Genomic DNA, 14,961 nt, shown 5'->3' with positions numbered 1-14,961 from the left:
TGCAGCTGTATGACATGCAGGATAGGTGGCATCATAGAATATGACAACAGTGCGTTGTGTTGCACTTAATTCATAACTAGTTTCCATTGTTGATTTTTTGTAGATTCTTCACATGAATAGCAGAAACTGTCTCTTGTTTCATGGTTGTGGTTTATTCAGTAGTTGCAATACCACTTCTGACATTGGATGTTAGAGACATGAGACTTACAGACACAAATAATTTAAGTTGTCTTAACACTGCTTATCGTCATTGGTTGTGTGTTACTTCAGCAACAAGATTAGCTTACTGTTGCACCGTAATTTTTAATAACTCTGTTCTTACACCAAACTGTACAATAGTGTTGAAAAGAAAATCGTTGTCACAACTCATTATAGCTTATGAAAGTGCTGTTTTTAGGAAACAATAATATGCAGACACCAATATGAAACATACATATCTGAAACATATGTGATTGTTTCTCATGCATAGCATAAAATCTGTGTTACTTGTGGTCACAAACGTTACCAGTAGGTTAAAACATGAAGTAGTTTCTTCTGTTTCAGCTACAGAACTTCCTCATCTATGAATGAACGTGCTGTGTCACTGTAATTCTTTTTACAAAAATTTTGTTTCATCCAAATTCAAGGTTTCACAAGAATTCATTTCAGTGAAACATATATTCATACCAGACTTCATTTCGTTATAGTTAATCACACAAAAGGAATGTGTACTCATAGGAATGCACACACAAGTTGTTAGGACTACATACTTTAAAAATTGTAACATTGAGTGAGTGAGATGGAAAAGGGAGAAATTTTTTCCGCTAGTTTAATCTGTTTTTGTTTTGCAGGCTGCTAATGGATGTGGTATTATTTACTGCAGAACACGTGATGCAACTGAAACTGTTGCTTCAGTACTCACAAAAAGAGGTATACGGACACTGGCTTACCACGCAGGTTTGTTTCTTAATTTTAAAGTCTCTCTCTCTCTCTCTCTCTCTCTCTCTCGTGTGTGTGTGTGTGTGTGTGTGTGTGTGTGTGTGTGTGTTATTTTTAGTACAGCATTTAGTGAATAATATAGCAATAATGTAAAGGTGACTTACAGTTGATGTTACAGGCCATAAGTAGTATCAATCATACTTCCATGGGATGAAAGTTGTCAGACAGAGAATGATGATTAAAAAAATCTATGTGTACAAGACACTGCATTACCCCAGAATGCACACCAATATGAAACTGTGGGGTAGATAAGAACTGTGTGCCAGACTGAGACTCGAACTCTGGACCTTTGCATTCTGTGGGCAACTGCTATCCAAACACGACCCAGGAACTGGGTGCACAGCTTTACTTCGGCCAGTATCTTATTTCCTGTCTTCCATATCTCACAGTAGCGCCCCCTCTCCCACCGCACTCCCCTCTCCCGCTGCAACATCTCTTACGTATTTTTGGGAATGTGTTCTGAAGTTTCTGTAGCCCGGCATAGGAACAAAGCTCCTCCTGTTTTTACCTTTGGTCTTCATTTTCCGTCTCTTTCCCCTTTCTCTGCTTCAGTGTTTGAGGTCTCTCTTTATTTCTTGTTCCTCCCTGTGTACTCCTGAAGACCAGCCCACATGTTTGATGCATAACGGGGGTTGGGTAATGCATAGTTCCCAGCCCCGGGTTGACATTAGGGTTCGCACGTACACCATGGCACAGTCCAGGCCCATGTAGGGGTGACTGCCTGAGCTGTTACCTTCCCAATTCCCTATTAGTCGCCCTGTCTGGAGTTGGGGAGTTGTGACCTGATGTGTGAACAATCACCCAAGGCCATGAACCCCACCCCACCCCCACCCCCTCCCCCTGAGGGGAAGGTGAACACCATCAGAGAGACTGGCAATCATGGGGGATTTTTTTTTTGCAATGAGCCAGTCTTCATCTCAGTCTACGCATAATAAATGTAAATGGCATGAGGCTAACAATTCAGTGACTCTCCGAGATGCACCTTGGTTCCTCGTGGTGTCTCACCTTGAAGGAGGTCAGTCTTTTAATACAGTTAATCCAGTTATTATTCAGAAATCTGTTGATTCAATTGCAGGCTATGTAAAGTCCTGCTCTTGCTTACATAATGGTACTTTGTTTCTGGAGACCAACTGTGATTCTCTAGCCCAGCAACTGCTTAAACTCCGTTCTTGTACGTCTTGCTCCATGAAGCACCTGGCTCACAGACTTGCCGTAGTGAAATTGCCCAGTATAATGGTAGCATCCACCTCTCCTTCTCCTGCAGCTGCACAACAAGCCACCAAATCTTTCCCCCAGTGGCAAAGTCACCTGCTATACAACCAGTGGGCCAGAAAGGGTAAGAGGAGCACTTCCACATAGACTTTATAGGTCTTTCCAGCCAACAAATATCTGGATCTTTGTCTGTCTACCGTAAAGGCTCTAAGAAATCGAACAAAGAGAAATGGTCTTCTCCTTTTCCAACTCGGAGAGCTTCTTCAGTGGTGTCACCGCATGATGCCCTCACCCAGTCAACTTCCATTTTGCCAGTGCATGCTGCCTACCATATTTCTGCTCTGGAGTCTATGGGCCAACCCAGGGAATGTGTCGACACCACAGTAGGTTTCATGGAACAGCCATCTCCCCATCATCGCACTTCCCTCCCTACACACTCAACCTCCCCCTTTTGCCACACCTCCCCCCCCCCCACCCTCAGCCGTGCCGCTTGCCCTCACTTACATCCCTGTCTCTCCTGCAACCCTCCCCCCCCCCCCCCCACCGAACCTCTCCGTGTCATCCCCAACCCCCTCCACCTCCACCTCCCCTTCCCCCCGCCTTCTCGTGGAATCTGTCTGTTGTAATTTTGGTCGTTGTTTGTAAATGTTACTGTATTTATGTGATATTGATGGAAATTTTGTATTGAAACTATAGTACAATCATAAATTCCCCATGCGAAATTTCAAATTAGTATTTACTCGTGGCATTACTGTAAGCTTCAGATTTCTGTACATTCAGAATGTTTATGTGTGGAATTTCGTGGTGCTTAGTTCTCAAGTGCTGATAACAAGTATTACAGAGTGTTTAATGTCACTGTAACAGGTCTGAAGGCAGCAGATAGAGTTCAAGTTCAAGAAGACTGGATGGCTGGAAGAGTGTCTGTTATAAGTGCCACAGTTAGTTTTGGAATGGGCGTGGACAAGGCCACAGTGAGGTTAGTGTGTTTTCTTAATTCTGTCATTCTTAAGTATCTAGAATTTTAAACCCTTTTGTATGTATGTACTTTGGGTTGTTTAATATACAGTATCTTCAGTAGGATTATTTGTGTTCAAATATGAAGCAATTAATATATTAAAGAATGTGAAAGATAAAGATATACATCAGGTTATATAAAGCAGGCCTAGACAAAAATTACACTACAGAAATGCAATGTAGCATACACAATAAGTATTTCTGGGAATAGGAAATGAACTAGGGCAACTGGTGGCACAGTACTTAAATAGATATGTGAAATTATTTCATATTGCTTTTAGTGTTATAAGGCATCAGAATATTTGATACTGTAGGGAAATAGTGAAAACAGTATGTCTGCATTACTTCGAGAACCATTAAGGATCAGCCTTGTAAAAAATAAAATAAAATAAAAACTTAGTAGTAGTAAAAATCAGATTATAGTTTTAGACTAATGAGAATGAAGTGTGGCAAGGTTGTAGCCTATCCCCCTTGTTGTTCAAACTGTGCATTGAGGAAGCAGAGAAAAGGGAGAAATTGGGCAAAAGATATACATGTTTTGCCACTACTGATGATTAAGTGTACTGAACAAATCATATATACTGCCAGAAAAAAGAAATTAGTACACCCTTTTAGAGGTTTCCAATTCACTCAAGATACATTGTGGCAACAATGCGTGTGGAGTGCATGAAATGATTAAATTTAAAGATCGATAACACAAGCTGTGAGGTACCAGGTATTGACTCGTGCTGAAACACCAATATTTGTATGTGGTGTAGCCTCCATGGGCAGCAATGCAGGTACTGAATCTGACATGCAGTCACTCGCACAGGGTGAATACTGTCCTGGACTATGTTATGCCACCCCTGCTCAACCTGTTCACATAGTTCTGTAAGAGTTGTTGATTCATGAGTCACACAAATCACTTTTCATCCCATCGCATCACACACGTGCTCAATTAGAGACAAGTCCTTAGATTGTGCTGACCATGGAAGTTGCTGCACTTCTTCCAGAGCGCATTGAGTTTCACAGGCAGTGTGTCAGCGAGCATTATCCTGTTGGAACAAAACATCACCTCCCTGTTGCAAGAATGGCAAAAGAACAGGTATAACATTTAGAAGGACCCCTGGTTAATGTCCATTCCAGAAACACCAAAGATGAATGAAGGTTGTAGCTTACTGCCTTCCAGATCATAAGGCCTGTTTGTGGGCCAGTGTGTCTTGGACGAATGCATTCTACAAGACAGCACTCACAAGGTCTCAGTCATATGCCCAAACGACCCTCACTTGTGTGCAGGTAGAATCCGCTTTCATTGCTGACAACCTCAGCACACCATTCCATTTTCAAAGCGATCCTCTGATGGCACCTTTTGAGCTGTGCATGTCAATTTTGTGGCACGAGTCAGACAGGCTAGAGATGTGTGTGCCCATTGTCTCATTGGTAATACAGAGTGTATACACTCTGAGAAAACGGGGAAATCTGGGAAAAACCCAGGAATGTTTTCATCCAGGAGAAAACCAGAAAAAAACCAGGAATTTTCTAGAATTCTGGGAATTTTTCATTGTTTTAGTCTTTGGTTAAATTTTTGTAACTTTGACTGGTAAGAACTGATAAACAGCAAAAAGTGTCAAAGGCTTTAGGACAATGACTATGGGGCACTTCATAATAGCAAACTGTTTCCGATGAGCATGAGATCACAACTGTTTACATTAAGTTCGTTTTGAGCAGTTGCCAGCAGGCTCGTGCACATGTGCTGTTGAGTTGCTGCATATGACCAGTGCCTTTTCCCGCTTCTGGCTACTTGAAGTGTGGTTGCAGCTGTAGCAAGAAGCAGTCGTGCTACACAGAAAAATTCTTCTGGTACGCCCAAGCTACCAGATTCGCGCATGCGCAGAGCAGGCTGGGTTTTAGTGGGGAGGGGATAGTGACCCGTGTTTACACTTAGTGATTTTGATGTTTCCCGATGTCCTATTTCCTCTTCATTTACAGTTCACACGTCAGATTAAAACGAAACGGATTTCTGTGGCCAGCAGCTACCAACTGAATTAAAATACATTCATATAATTATGGAAGGCTGTCATTAGTTTCAATTTTCTAATTTTACTCTATTTCCACGTATTGGGCAGTCAAGCATTAATCACCTTGCACAACAATGAAGTTACTTTTGTCTGTTTTCTAAATAAATGTGGCCTTTATTAATCTTTTCTGCTGATTTGGCTTTTATTGATGTTTTCTGCTGATGCAATCAATTTATATGAAACGAAGTGTTTCATTCCACACTATTGGCTGGTTCCAACTGTTCACTGAATTTATAGTGCACGTTTTCATCTGGCATTAAGCCATAATAAAGAATCAAACATGAGACATTACAGTACTGGTACTCCAAGAAAATTTGCATCCCAAAAAGCACACTGAAAAGCTTAATATCAGGTTGGGGCCTGCTTCATTGTGAATCTGAACACATGAATGTGTCATTCAAGCCAAATTATGCATTTTAGCATGGTTTACAAAATTCCTATGCTCTTGGAGTATCCTCTGATATCACATTTCTGTTATGACGTCATGTAGGATCTCTCAGTGCTATATGTGTACGAACATATGGGTTTCCTACATCATCGTACCTGCCCAAGCGCAGTAACGCCTGTTTTCTGGTGCTCTCTGGCAGCATGTTATAGGTGAAAGTTTAACTTTTGTTGTAACTTATTAATCTTCAAGACCAGTATTATATTGGAAAGCTTAGCTTTTCTTGTAGCTACACTATGTACATTAATTTAAACCATTATCTTTTCCTATTTGTGTGTGGTCACACTGCTAAACAGTGATGTTGCTACATCAGTCATTACATCATGCTCCTTATACTCAAAATGAGCATAAAGACCATGATGTAATGAATCTTTATTATAAACTAAAGTCAGAAATTCATGACAAGAAGGAGACAATAAAACCAAAAGTTTGTTCTATGTCATACAGTGGTGCATTTTTCAACAGAATTGCACAAGCTTTCAGAAGAACGAAAGTCAGTATTGGATTTCAAACAAAAGGTACAATTGGTTCTAGGCTATTCTATAAAGCTGGAAACAACAGCAGAATCTGGTCTATAAGATCAACTGCCAAGACAGTGACAAGTTTTATATCCGCCAGGTGGGAAGGAATTTCAAGATTCATTTTAGAGAGCATACATATAACATATTTTAAGTATGGATCTAATTCCACGTATTGTATGTCAGAACATATTTTATTTTCAAATGCTCATTTTGCCAAGTGAAGTAATTTTAATTAATGACTATACATACTGCATTTTAACTATTAAATTTGCGATATGGTTACTCATGTACCCTAGCTATAGTGCCCCCTGCTGGCCTTAGTTATTTGTGTAAATACCAGAAGCATCCGAATATTTTGTGGTATGTGTGGCTGCAGCAAATTGAACTTAGTTGATTACACCATTGTTTTTGTTTGAAACAGATATGTAGGTTTCAGTAGCCGAAACTAGTAATAGTTGAAGTGTAATAGTTTGTGTGATCAAGACAGACCTGTAATGTTAAATATGATTACAGACTTACTTTCAGACTTTATGTCTTCAATTGATAAACCAACATGCATAGTCATAACCCTGAATGCCAAGTTTCCTCACCACCCAAAAAGTACAACTCAGTGATTCATGCACTAACAATGAGAGTACACCAAATCAGCAATACATACAGCCTGGAGTGAGGAAATTGCACCCAGTGAACCATTTCAGGGCAAATGACTATGTTGAGAGTACCATAAAGAATAATGGCAATAAGGAACAGTATCAGAGCACCCAGGAAGAAGCACCATGACAAATTGCCCACCTACCACACGTATTAAGCATTAGTTACAAGCTAGGCAAGTTGTTGAGAGGGTATCAAATCCATCAACTACAGCAACAACAAAATAAGAGACTGACTTAGTCCAAATAAAAACCTGTATAGGGAACATAAGTAAGTTTTGTGAATGAAGTGATGAACAAGAAATATTCGCAGCCAAACAGCATAATGCCAAAAACAGCATAAGTAGCTGCAGTGTGAATGTTAGCAAGTTTCATGAACAAAGTAGCGAACAGGTAACATATGCAGTGAAACATAATAGTGCTAATAAATATCAAAAAGAAATTCAAACAGGAGTGAAACAGTGTGATGGTCAAGGTTTTTTACATAAAACCTGTAAAATTACCTTATTGAGTGATAGCCAAGGTTGTAATGTTTCAAGTTGCCTTAATGAAAACGTAAATCACGATTGTCTGGAGTATGTGTATACTTCAGCAGAAGCCAAGGATGTCTTGCAAAACACTAACAAAAAGGCTACTGAAGCTGATGTCATCGTAATTATGCCTGGAACAAATTACATAGCGAAAAACAACAGTGTGAACTTAATAAAAGGCTTAAGAAGCACATTACCAAGTATCACATCGAAAAAAGTGTTTGTTGTCGATGTTCCATTTAGATATGATCTTGCAAAACAATCCTGCGTAAATCGCGAGGTATTGGAAGTAAACAAACGGCTATATCACCTGTGTTTGAAATTCAAAAATAGCACAATCATTAAAGCTAGCGAGTTTGACAGGGAGTGCTATAAAAGACAAGGATTCCACCTCAGCAACCAAGGAAGAAGATTAATCTCGAAACTGATTACCAAAACTGTGAGTAAAGAAATGGCCACCTTTACAGTAATACTGCTGGACCAGGGAAACCTGTAAAGCCTGCTAGTCTGTCTGGCAAAATATTAACAAATATGTTCCAGCAGGATTAAAATAATCTTCAAACCATTCACTCTGAGCCCAGAAAACTAGATGTATCCGAACGTTGTCAAATTGGGGCCTGGCTACCAGCAATAGACTTACAAGACACCACGCATCTTCCCTCTTGCGCTGTGAAAAATCAATATTATTCGTGCACATAAACATTAGACCTCTGAAATATAAAGCTGATGAACTTGGTGTTGTATTGAATGGAAACAATAGAACAGTATTATGTATTAATGAACACTGGTTAAGAGGAGAAGAGATAAACTGTATGTATCACCATGTTTTAATTTAATTACAAGTTACTGCTGACCCAATGAAGGTTATGGGGGTTCCTCAATATATATAAGTGCCAACCTATGGTTAAGATATACTGTGCTTGATGTTAGGGACATATGTGTTAAAGGCATTCTTGAAGCGGCTCTCATGCTACTACCAACATTAAAACTCACAGTTATTTCAATATACCATTCTCCTGATAGTGATGCCGATCAATTTGTAGAGTGTTTAGATAAACTTATTCACCGCACAGAAAAATATACCAAACACAATACAGTAATTTTAGGTGATTTAAATTTTGGTGTAAGGGGAAAAAAAACCAAAAAAACCACACACACACACACACACACACACACACACACACACACACACACACAAATACTAATTTGCTTAACATGCTAAGATCCCATAATCTCTTCTGTGCAAATTATAGTCCCACAAGACAACTTTCTTGTCTCGACAATTTTATCACAAATATACATAAAGATGATTTTGAATTGGGACTCCTTAATGTCAACCATCTGACAGATCACAAAGGTATATGGGTAAAAGTAACAATTAATGAAACAATGGGGGATTGTGAACCAACCCGGTATGTTAGGTTCTTAAATGATAAAAGCATAAATAGCTTCAGGGATAAGCTGAAGGCACTAAACTGGAATAATATAATATATGCTTCCAACAATGTTGAGGAGGCTTGTAGCAGGTTTGTTAGTACTCTATCTGAAATTTTCAATACCTCCTGTCCAGTGGTTACCAAATGAAACAAAACTATGGCAAAAAAACATGGTTGAACTGCTCCACACAGGTGGTTCACACCATATTTACAGAAGCTAAGATTAATGGTTTTGATATGCTATGATAAGGTAAAAAATGGTAGTGTTGACAATGCAACGTATGTTAGCCTCAAGAGACACTATAGATCACAAATCCGATTAGCAAAATGTAGAGCAAATGTTAACTTCATCAAAAACTCCAATAATAAGTGTAAGGCTGCGTGGAGTGTCATTAAAGCAGAATTAGGTACAGGTAGCCATAGTGTAAAAGTTACAACTGATGTTGTCACCCCAGATGAATTTAACCTCTTTTTTATCAATGCAGCAAACCCTAATTCCTCATCTCCTCATAAGAAGAGTTCAAAATCAAATTCACAATCTACTTATATAAACCAGTTTTTACAAAACTTTGCTGATACCGTGCCAACCTGTAATTGGGGACATGTGGAAATAAGTGATGTAATTAAATCAGTGGCAAAGGTAAGTGACTCCAGTTCAGAAGATATTTATGGCCTCTCAAATTTTGTGATTAAAAAAATAATAGAGTTGATATCATTCCCTCTCTGCACGCTCATAAACTGGATATTTGACAGTGGTATTTTTCCAGAATTTCTGAAGAAGACAGTAGCAATTCCATTACACAAAAAGGGTGATAAATCCTGCACTAATAATTATCATCGAATTTCTCTGATGCCTATTTTTTCAAAAATAATTGAATATTGTATACAAAAGCAAATTGACATGCGTTTGTCAAAAAACAATATACTGACTAAGCCTCAGTATGGTTTTAGGGCCCAGTTATCAACAATTAATGCTGTTGAAAATGTTCTTTCTATTATGCAATCTTCTTTTGAATCCAAATTATTTGCTGAAGCCACACTAGTGGACTTGAGCAAAGCATTTGATTCTGTAAACCACACAATACTGCTGGAAAAACTATGGCATTAGGGATCTGGAACTCTCCCTCATTAAAGCATATCTCAGTAACAGAAAGCAAACTGTAAGCTACAATGGTCAAAAGTCACAGTTACTGAATGTCACTAGAGGTGTTCCTCAAGGATCAGTGCTTGGGCCATTACTGTTTATAATATTTATAAATGACCCGCCCAGCAATATGCCATGCAAATCTGTGCTTTACGCAGATGACACAACTTTCATCAATTCAGGGAAGGACATAAATAAACTGAAGGAGCAAAGTAAAGATTTTCTCAGATTATCCAATATGTGGTTCGAAGCCAATGAGCTAGCTATTAACTATGAAAAGACTGTAAATATACCCTTCAGCTTATCCAGTGCTGATATTGAGTACAATTCTACCAAACTTCTTGGCATATACTTAGATACGAAATTAACCTGGCAGAGTCACATAGACAACATATCTCGAAAGCTTTCGCAAGTTATATATCTACTGAAAAATGACGCACCTGTGTTTCTGAAAGCCTGCTGATTAATTCCTATTATGCATTCTTTCACTGCCATATTAGCTATGGTATTCTTCTATCGGGTAATTCTCCATGGTCCAGGAAAATTTTTATTTGGCAGAAGAAAGCCATCAGGAGCATCTCTGGGATTACCAAAAATAACATATCATGTAGGTTATACTTCAAAGAATTACAGATAATGACAGTCCCTTCTCTTTTTATATACAGCTGCCTTTTGTACATAAAAGAAAACTGAAAACTTTAACAGTTACAACCTTAGGCAGTCCGTTCATAATCATAACACTCGTCAAACATTTAAGATAGGCATACCAACAACTCGACTCTAGAAAACACAAGACAGTTATGAATACATGGGAATAAGGCTTTTCAACACATTACCTGTGCAGGCACATTGTGTCTCTCTTAATATATTTAAAAGTAAGACTAAAAAATAGCTGAAAGACAAAGCTTTTTACAGTGTTAAAGAATTTCAAAACTCTTCAAAAATAGACCTGACTTATGAAACAACTTGCAACTCTGTACCTCTTCCTAAGCTTTTTTTTGTCTCTATAGTTCCACAATTAACTGTTAAACATGTGGAGAAATCCTTATGTATGAAATGTATTCTTTTATTATGCACATTCTTTAAAATGCACACTTTAGTTATGTGGAATATCTTTATGTATCAAATGTATTCCTTTATTATGTATGTTATTTTAAAATGTATACTTTAGCTTTGTGTGATACCTCACAATAGTTATATTTCTTAATATATAAATTGTATGTTACTCATGACTACATCGATTGTATGTAAATGCTTAAAGATGGATAAATAAATAAATAAAGGTGCTGTGGACAAGCTTTAAGTGCCAGGAGCATACCCCATCAGTCCAAAAAGTTTCGAGACTGGATTACTTTACACTACTGTTTAAAGACAAGTCATCATTTAACATTGTTACCAAAAATCTCAAAAAGTACTTGACCAGTTTACTTCATATTTTTAAATGATATTTTAATGAACCTTCAGACAGACATAGGCTATGTTTATTTGTAATGTATATGATATATATTTAATATAGGAAGAGGAAATGTTGTTTCCAAATAGCTTGAAAAGTACTTGACTGATTTACTTCAAATTTTTACACAATATTCTAATGAACATTTGGTCTGACACAGACTATACTGTATATATTTTTTTAAAAATATACGTATAATATATAAGTATATTTGTAATATATAGAGGGGCAGCATTGTTGAATTTCTTGTCCAATTTGTCACATTTTTACCTAATACTCTAAAGCACATTTGGACATCATAGGTGATATATATTTTTTAAACAAGAATGTAATGTTTTCTGTTAAAACTGTGTGTGAGAAAGAAAATGCTGTGCTGTGTGCTGCTGTGAAACTGTGCAGTTTGTCTCCTTTCTCACAGTCAAGTTTAACATTGATAGCAGGGCAAATTGATTCTTCTATATGTATTCTTTCTCATTATATTTAGTTTTAAGTAAAAATGTATATCAACAATGTGCTGTTTTTTTTCTCTTCCTCACACTGGTTTCACGGAAGCCAGGAAAGTTGTATTTGTGGCTCATTGGGTTATTATTAGAATACTATTGCGGAATCTGCATTTGCAATAACAATAAATAAGGCTCAGGTCAGAGAGAGGAGATAGAGGTGATGGACAGGGAGGAGGAGGAGGAGGAGGAGGAGGAGGAGGAGGAGGATGAGGAGGAGGAGCAAATGGTTAGAGAGAGGGAGAGGGGGGAGGGGGAGGGGATGTACAGAGAGAGGAGGGTGGAGGAGTGTGTTTCTTCAAGAAAGAGCAGGTTAGAAGCTGTTAGCATCTCACTTAGACAATGAACTGACACAATTTAGTTCTAGTATGATGGACATGGAGGAATTACGGGCAAAGTTTAAACAGACTGTAAATTGTGCCCTGGAGAAGTATGTGCAACGTAAGTGGATTAAGGATGGAAAAGACCCGCCATGGTTTAACAACAAAATTCGGAAATTGCTGAGAAAGCAAAGGCCATTGCAGTCTTGGTTCAAAGGAGAATGTGAAAATGAAGACAGCCAAATGTTAGTAGAGATCCAAGCGTCTGTGAAAAGGTCTATGCACGAAGCATACAACAATTACCACTGCCATACATTAGGAAAAGATCTGCCTGAGAATCTGAGAAAATTTTCATCTTATGTAAAATCGCTAAGCAGTTCTAACGCTTCCACCTAGTCGCTCATTGACCAGTGTATTGTGGCAGTAGAAGATGGCAAAACAAAAGCCAAAGTTTCAAATTTCACATTCAAGAAATCATTCATGGAAAAGAAATATACAAACATACTGTCATTTGACAATCGTACAGAGTCCCATATGAACGACACAGTAATAAGCATTCGTAGAGAAACAACTGAAAGAGTCACTAGGTACAGATGGAACTCCAATAAAGTTTAACAAATGGTACTCTAAGGCATTGGCCCCTTACTTAGGTCACATTTATCAAGAATCTCTCGCCCATTGCAAAGTCCCAAGTGACTGGAAAACAGTGTGGATGACTCCCATTTATAAGAAGGGTAAAAGAACAGACCTGCAAAATTACAGACCAATATCTTTGACACTGGTTTGCTGCAGAATCCTTGAACATATTCCCAGCTCGAATATCTTAAACTTTCTCAAGACTGAGAAGTTTATGTCCACAAATCAGCAAGGTTTTAGAAAGCATTCCTTGTGAGAAACTCACAGTTTGAATACAGTAAATTTCTTTGAGAGGAAAAGCTTCTGTCCACAAATCAGCATGATTTGCCTTTTCCTCACAAGATCCGTCAAACCTTGGGTGAAAGACAACATGCAGATTCTATATTTCTAGATTTTGACACGATACCACACTGCCAACTGTTAATGAAGGCACAAGAATACAGAATAGGTTCCCAGATATGAGAGTCACTCAGAGACTTCTTAAGTGACAGAAACCAGTATGTTGTCCTTAATGGCGAGTGTTCATCAGAGACAAGGGTATCGTCGGGAGTGCACTGGGGAAGTGTGATAGGATCACTGTCATTATGTACATATGTAAATGATCTGGTGGACAGGATAAGCAGCAGTCTGCTGCTGTTCACTGATGATGCTGTGGTTTATGGGAAGGTGTCGTCATTGAATGATTGTAGGAAGATACAAGATGACTTAGTCAAATTTTGTATTTCATGTAATGAATGACAGATAGCTCTAAATGCAGAAAAATGTAAGTTAATGTGGATGAATAGGTAAAACAAGCCCATAATGTGTGGATACAGCATTAGTAGCATCGTGCTTGACACAGCCATGTTGTTTAAATATCTGATGTAATGTTGCAAAGCGATGTGAAATGGAAGGAGCATGTGAGGATTGTGTTAGTAAAGGCAAATCATCAACTTCAGTTTATTGGTAGGATTTTGGAAAAGTGTCATTCATTTGCAAAGGAGACCGCATGTACGATGCTAGTGTGACCTATTCTCAAGCACTGCTGAAGTGTTTGGGATCTGCAACGGGTAAGATTAAATGAAGACATTGAAGCAATTCAGAGGTGGGCTACTAGATTTGTTATCAGTAGGTCTGAACAACATGCAGTGCTATGTAGATGCTTTGGGAACTCAAATGGGAATCCCTGGAGGGAAGGCAAAGTTCTTTTCAAGGAACACTATTGAGAAAATTTAGAGTGTTGGAATTTGAAGCTGACTGCAAAATGATGCTACAAGCATACATTTCGTCTACGGACAAGGAAGGTAAGATACAAGAAATTAGGGCTTGTACTGAGACATATAGACAGTCATTTTTTCCCTCACTTTATTCACGAGTGGAACAGGAAAGGACATGACTAGTAGTGGTACACGGTACTGTCTGCCACATACAGCATGGTGGTTTCTGTAGTATGTATGTAGATGTAGATGTAGATGTAGATGTAGATGTACAGAGAGAGGTGGGGAAGGAGATTAGGATGGAGTTTCAATTCCAATACATATTCAGTAATTGTAAAGCATTGCCGGGTTCACTAGTAAGAAATAGAGAAAATTTACAATGATGGTTTTTATGTTTCATATGGTCTACATAGTCTCCCCTAACGAGAGGCAACACCCAGAACATTCCTACAACCAAGTGAAACTGTAAGAAAAGTTCCTTTTTGGGATGTTGTTCAACTTCCGCATCACATTCGCACTTTCTTTAGTTTAGGTGCAACACCAATTCTGCATTTTGTCTTTTGTGCTAGGTTCATATTGATAACATCAAGTCTCATCACTTGATGCTTTCTTTCCCTAAAAGAAGTGACTGTGTTTTTTATTTCAATGGGGTACCAACAGGCATATGTGCATCATTTTTGTTCGGGAGTCATTGTGTGTGGGACAAACTTTGCACACATTTTTCTCTTCTTCAACCATTCTGGAGAATGTCATGAGTATGTGATTTAGAGACATTCAATGCATTGCTCCATTGCGATTTGTGACACAGTGCCATTGACGCATTGCATTGCAGCTTAACACTGCCTGCTTACAACTGATTGGTTGAATGC

The 14,961-nt window shown here is 38.4% G+C and overlaps 1 protein-coding gene across 1 annotated transcript in view; it reads left to right on the top strand.

The window, feature by feature from the left end:
- Positions 1-14,961, top strand: part of LOC124554911 (ATP-dependent DNA helicase Q5-like) — a 309,389-nt gene that overhangs the window by 168,908 nt on the left and 125,520 nt on the right. The window contains exons 6-7 of the mRNA XM_047128599.1: positions 831-936; positions 3,055-3,166. Coding sequence (XP_046984555.1) covers positions 831-936; positions 3,055-3,166 — 218 coding nt within the window. The remainder of the gene's footprint in view (positions 1-830; positions 937-3,054; positions 3,167-14,961) is intronic.

This window comes from Schistocerca americana, chromosome X, assembly GCF_021461395.2.
Source record: "Schistocerca americana isolate TAMUIC-IGC-003095 chromosome X, iqSchAmer2.1, whole genome shotgun sequence".
Lineage (NCBI taxonomy): Eukaryota > Metazoa > Arthropoda > Insecta > Orthoptera > Acrididae > Schistocerca > Schistocerca americana.
The sequence above is the reverse complement of the archived record's forward strand: the minus strand, read 5'-3'. Positions and strand labels throughout refer to the sequence as shown.